The sequence below is a fragment of the Myzus persicae genome, unplaced genomic scaffold (genome assembly GCF_001856785.1).
Source record: "Myzus persicae strain clone G006 unplaced genomic scaffold, MPER_G0061.0, whole genome shotgun sequence".
NCBI classification, from domain to species: Eukaryota; Metazoa; Arthropoda; class Insecta; order Hemiptera; family Aphididae; genus Myzus; species Myzus persicae.
This window is the reverse complement of record NW_019104196.1, coordinates 59623-66680: the sequence shown is the minus strand read 5'-3', so window position 1 is coordinate 66680 and position 7058 is coordinate 59623. Positions and strand designations below refer to the sequence as shown.

The following is a 7058-nucleotide window of genomic DNA, read 5'->3' as shown; positions in this document are numbered from 1 at the left end:
CTTTCTCGAAATCTATTACAACATCGGATGGTGAAATAGTTATATTGTTTTGGAAACTATATTCACAAATAGATTTTAAGCAATTAGTGTATGATATTGTACTTTTATCGGAGAGTAAACATATAACGAGTGGTATATAATAACCGTTGATAAAACCATGTATTGTAAACATTTGTGTAAAGTATTTAGGGCAGTATGAAAACGTACCATCCATGTACAACCATTTTGATAACGCAAGAGCTTTTAAATTAGAAATGCAACTGAAAACAACATATTTCAACTCCTTGTTGTTTATTAATAAAAATAACTCATCTCTATTTGTTTGAACACCGCGTTCGTCAAGAATTAATTGAACTTCTTCGATTGATTTAGGGAATGGAGGCAATGTCTTTCTTCTAGCATTATATATATTTCTTTTTATATTACGTACATCACTTACTTGCAAATGTTCCGTTAGTGGCAAATTTTTAATAGCGTTACAAAATATTTTACTTGGTTTGGTACATATATCTTCAGTTGCCTTGCGTTTTACAATACCAGTCACGAATTGTTTTTGGAGGTTTTGATCACTTAAAGATTTATGGTTATGGTTTAAATTTTGTTCAGTGATTATTTCGTCATCACCTACCGTTTTTAAAAATGCTGTGCAAGTTTTAACTGTACATCGCCACTTATCCTCACCCGAACTCAGAGGCCGATTAGTTTTCCGAAATTTAAATTTTTCAATTATTTTCAAGCTTTTTTCGCGCTGCGAAACGAATTGTTCAGCCATCGTGACTTCACTGATTAAACTGAATACGATATGTACTAAGTAGCCCCATGCCGGATGTAGTGATTGATCCATCAGTAGATACCGGTATTACTGCAATAACTATTCGATAACGTGTTGGTATTTTTAGACAGCACTATAATTTCTGTGATATAATTGCAAAAGTACACAATCATAGTGACTTTAATAATTCAAAAGTTTTATATATTTTACAAACGGCGCGCAGCTGAATTTGTAAGTACCTTTTAACATAGATAGAAATTTGGGCGCAGTTTACATTATACCTTTTTAATATGGATAACAATTCGGGCGCAGTTTACATTATACCTTTTTAACATAGATAAAAATTCGGGCGCAGCTTACAAAAAAAAAGGTCATTTGGGCGCAGTTTACGTATGCCCCTATTTTCATTTCAAAAATTGATTCACCTTTCCAAATCTTGTCTTTCAACTTCAATGTTAGTTCCCTAATCTGCCTATCGATCCACTCAATTTCCAATTTTTTACTGCTTAAGTTCTTAACAAACTACTTATTAAATAAATCACTTTTCCAAATAATGAAAACAGAAAATAAGGACCTCTGTTCCTAAAAAAATAATCTGCTTCTTCCTCCTAATCTGTTAAGTAATATGGTAAATGCTAATCAGTAATCAATGCCTATCGAGTATAATGAAATGTGGGTTTTTAAATTTGCCTCATTAATGAGGTACAAATATAAATACTGCTGCAAAATAGTAAGTAAGCTATATATAGTCATGTAAGTAGCCTTGAATTATTTTTTTAGTGACTAGAAATGTTTGCTTTTCAACTACAATGTTAGAATCATTTCTAAATAATCCGTATCAGACCTGCAAAGTATGCTCATTGAATGCTTGATTGAGGGTATACGTGCGTATATATACAAATTAATCGATCAAAGTGTACAGTGCTGTATTTAATGTATAACTTATTCATATACAAATTGAACGCATTTCGCATTACAGGCACATAATCGTGTAAATTACACACGATCCGAACATCACATAATATATAAATTCTACCTACGATACTCCAACTATACGGTTCAAAAAATGGTTATCATTTTACAACGCACAATGTCTATGATGTATATAGCGGCGAATATAAGTCGTGCATTTTGTATATCATTCGTTTATACCATTTCATTGATATAATTGCCTTGTCCATTGGTATGATACCATATACAGACAACTGATGCACAGAGATTTTTTTTTTTAATAACTGCATTACGACAATTATTATTTTCCCCGGCGAGACATGCACTATAATATGTACACACTCACACACGTATAAAATATATATTATATATACAGTATAATACGTCAATATATATGTACAACAACGGTTAGGTATAATAGGTAAATGTTTAGTATATATATAAATATATATCATTAAACATAATATTAAATACTGACTACTGTACATTACATGTATTAGCGCGATATGGAAGATGATGTACTGTCAACGTAAAGAGCTATATACGTACCTTACACGATATCGACTTGGGTATACGAGTTGTGGAAAACGCATCCATGGCCTAAATATGGTATAATGTATGGTATATGATATTCTGAGGATTTAACTCTTCACTCTTGTTTAGTTCGGACAAATCACTATATGCAGGTACGCGTATCGGCGCGATTCCATACATTATATAACCATATCAGAATAATATTTCGTCCATTGGAAATATTTTCGCCCTCGAGGCACATTGACCACTCGCACTACATAGTCGTAAAATACGCCGTGGGTATACTAATATATTATACACCAATGTAATCTATATAGATGTATAGAAAACGAATAATAATTAATCGTCGTGGTTCGCTCGTTATTAACGGAATAGCCTTCGTGCACGTCGGTGACTGTCAATAAGTCGGTTAAAATTTCAAGACCAACGTTAAAAAAAAAAATATTTAAATACCAGATATAGTCGTATTATATTACACGCGGGTATATCTGTGTATAATATATTATATATATATACGAGAGAAAACGAGCACGCGACTTACCAATATTATATTATTACACGCATATTATCTAGTATATTAGGTACGTGATTCTTTTTCTCTCGAGCTAGTGCATAAATCAATGTTATTCGTTTTTGCGTACAAACATATCAAACAAAATTAGTCGTTTTTATATTTACGGATATCTCATGTCTTTATAACTCGACTTAATGAATATAAATGACGCAAATGTCTGTGCAGTCGGCGGAGAGTTTTTTAACAATATTTTCGAACGACTTGCCTGCTATATATTACTCAAGTGGCTGGTTATTATACATTTGCATATTGCAGATACACACGCAAGCGCACGTGTACATGAGGTATTACTTATTATTCCCAACGAGATGCACATATTATCCCGTCGGCAATGCGGTCATCTGATCCATCAAACCTCGCATATATGATTTAATATTATATATAATATATATATATATACAATAACCTATATTATAATGACTATATATACATACCTACGAGTGTCGAGTACCTATCTACGTTTTCGGACGAACTCTTTCGGAGGCGTCACAGCGTTATATAAATATATAATATATGTATTACCTACACACGATTATTGTTCCGTTAAGTACATATGATGTTTCGTGTGCGCGCGTACAATTAGTCGGTAAACAGCTGATGGCTAAGCGTCTCAGACGATTTATTATTCACTCGAGCTGTATACATAATATTATAGTGTACGATTTGTACCTACATAAATAAAGGTATAGGTAAATGCGTTGTATACAGCTGCAGTAACACCATTATAATAATATGATTCACAAAGTGCGCTGTTTTCAATCAATATCCCAAACGCAATTGGACAACTACTTGACGAAAATTAAAACTGGTTAAGAAATCGTCACGGGTTGATTATAAATTATAACAGGTACCTGCGTCTCGTCCAACTTCATATTGCAGTAGATATAGTAATATTATATACATCGAGTATACACTGCACTATATACGGTCGTCATAACGATTAACGATGAGTTATTTGTCAGATAAATCAATAACTCATAGAATATTACCATGGATGCAGTATATACACTATACAGGTACCTACGTCCTACACGCGCGGTATCGCACCATTATCGAGCAGTACCTATAGGCTGTTTTTATGAGAGGGAGCAAATATATTTTCATCCCCAAATTATTTCTACCGTTCCAACCCCACAATAATACAATATACTCCATACATATGATGAGTAAAATATATTTTTGGCTCGCTTTTAAATTGTTGCGATACTGATAATATGCAATACCACTAATCCTCATAAGCCCACTTTTCGAAAGCAACCACGTTTTAAATCTACAGCAGAAATTAAAAAAAATATAGTAAATTAATTTATTAAAATGCATTACCATATATAGGTGTGTGTTAAAAAAAATAATAACCCAAATTATTTGCATTTTATAATTATACGCAAATGCCCTGCAGCAATAGAATAGCATTTAGTTACTTTCAAAAGTTATAACAGGATGGTTTTCAAAACTGCTAAATTTATATTGCAATACACCATTATATTACTGATGCTAGCAAAAAACTATAAAAAAATTTTTCGTCAATATCGTATACATACAATTTAAATATGATTAAATATAATTCACCGTACGGGCCACGGCGGGGGGCAAATGTATTTATCACCACTCCCCTAAAGGTAGATATCCCGTTGATAGCATGCACGTCTATAGTATTTAGATTTGATGACGAGTACGAACTTAAATAATATAAATCAACAAACTCGGGTATATACCGCACACGAGGAGGCTGTGAAACGGGCGCAATAGAAACGAGTATATTATTATCTATGGAGACTATAATAGGTGAATTTATTATAGTGAGAAACTGTGAGGGTGTGTGTGTGTGTGTGTGTGCCCGATCGCACTTTATTTTTGGGGACGTGCGCCTAATATAATAATTATTATATTATATCAACCACTTCATATACGTTAACACGCTCCTGGCACTATAATATTTATTTTACAAACTGTAATATAGTTATAATAACACATCGTTTAAATATTTTATACGCTTCGTATAATAGGTGTAGTCGGTACATACACGCCGATAAAACCACTAAGTAGTTAATATATAATATAGGTATTTATTTATATTTTATGAATGTATTATACGCACTTATAACGCACTGCGGGCTGCAGACGAATAACGACTTGATTGAGATTACAATACCTAATATAAAAGCCTCAACAGTGTATAGCTATTTACGTACAATAATTTATACAGTATTATCACGTATTTTGTTTATAACCACTGATGTATATCAGCCCATCGAAAATTATTAAACCTTCGAAATAAAAAAATAGAAACGATTTTTATTCCGTTTGTTATTAATTTATTAATATCCGTTGTTTTTTATAGCACTCTAAACGAAATGTATTCGTCTTGGGGACAAATACAGTATTAATAGCACATTATTATCGCTACATAAAATCTATTAAAATTATTGTAAGTAATGAACATAGTACGTGATATTAAAGTATAATTTTATTCCGCCTGATGCGGCAGAGTATATTTTTAGTATTAACCACCTGATGGAATAGTGGACTTAAAAGGTCTTAGTAGGAATATCCGTTTAAAAATATTTTTACATTAAAGTTTTTTAGGTTTATGACAAAATTAACAGAAAAAATTATTACAAAACAAATATTCGAAGAATAAGATATAATATCATATTACAGGTTCATATTATTAATAATTTGTACCGATTTATATAGAAGTAAATTAAGCAGTACCTATCACAATAATTGTCAAGATTAATTAGTCATCATAATAAAAAATAATAATAACCAATTAATATCTTCGATATAATAAGACTCATTTATATTTCTTATGTAATATTCTGAACTATATATGACGCGGTTTTTTATAAGTAAATAAGAATTTTTCAATTAAAAACACAATTTACTTGGAAGTTTATTTTTACCGTTAAAATGATTGCGTCGATTACTTATACGAAGCAATGTTGTTTTTAATTTCCCGTTAATTGTATTAAATTGTGTTCATTATAGATAAAATCGTTTAATGTTTTACACGTGCCGGGTAAAAAGTTAATTGAACCACAAATTGCATAGGTAGCTCAGTAGCTGTGGTGGAAACAAGGTCTATAAAACTTCGATAACAACCTACTATAAAGTTGATAAATTCTTCAAAATGAAACCATCTTAGAGTAAATAGTATTTTATACGAAAATTCAAAGAAAACATTTTAGAATTAATTATTCTAATAACTATTTTTTAATAACCAATAAAAATAATTAGTACCTAGGTAGCGAGTAGTGACTACTGACTAGAGCGATTAGCGAGTATAAAACTATGATTTAAGACTCTTTTTGAAATGGACATTTTTAAATCCAATTTAAAGGAGTAATTATGAAGAATACAATTATACAACGAACCATGATATTAAGATATTAATTAAAAAATTTCATTTAATGCTCACGTTTTTAATTGGTAGGTATATAACCTATTTTAAAAAATATTAGAAGTATTTGAGGATCATTATGACAGGATAAAAAAGATATTTCATAAAATGTTAATTTGTTTTATAACAGTTATAATACAATTATATAGAAAAACTAAACGATTATTATAATTTTTAGTCTGGCTTAAGCTCGAAATAAAAACATTAAAATATTTATTTTCCTTTTTTTTCTTATATGGTTTCACAACCGAGGCACATTTTGTAAATATGTTTAGTAGTTTAATTTTTGCCCAATTCGTATATCTGAGTTACGAAAACGCTTTAAAAATTGAATAACTGCTAATTATAGGAATTTCTGTTAAGTACCTACCTATTTTTCAAATATTCGGGAAGGTATAAACATGTACATTGTACAACCATGATGAAGAATATACCTATATAATATTTTTAGTATATATATGACGTATAAACTATTGGCCGTAAAAAAATTTGCTCACCTGGAGATTTAAATAGCTTATTGGTTATAGGATATAATATTATGGAAGGAGTACTTTAATATTTTTAAACAGAAGACGTCACCCACCCCCGCGCCCTCACCGAACAAACTCAAGCACCGGATATATGAGTACCTACTACCTACGTGTATGAACTATATACTATAGTATATTCCACACTTCATGGGGTCGTGGGGATATATTATTAATTAGTATGTACCCACTAAAATTTTTCAAGGAGCCGATGAATATATTTTTCGTAGATATTAATGATATTGTAACATGGAATAAAACTCAAATCTTTTCTAACGCTCACAATATTATTATAAA

The 7058-nt window shown here is 30.8% G+C and overlaps 2 protein-coding genes across 3 annotated transcripts in view; one reads left to right on the top strand and one right to left on the bottom strand.

The window, feature by feature from the left end:
- LOC111039840 overlaps positions 1-7058 on the top strand; it is a 47799-nt gene that overhangs the window by 24693 nt on the left and 16048 nt on the right. The window lies entirely within an intron of this gene.
- Positions 2-786, bottom strand: LOC111039837 (the record flags this gene model as incomplete). Its single annotated transcript, XM_022323480.1, has 1 exon — positions 2-786. A coding segment is annotated over exon 1 (771 nt), but the record flags the coding sequence as incomplete, so codon positions are not given.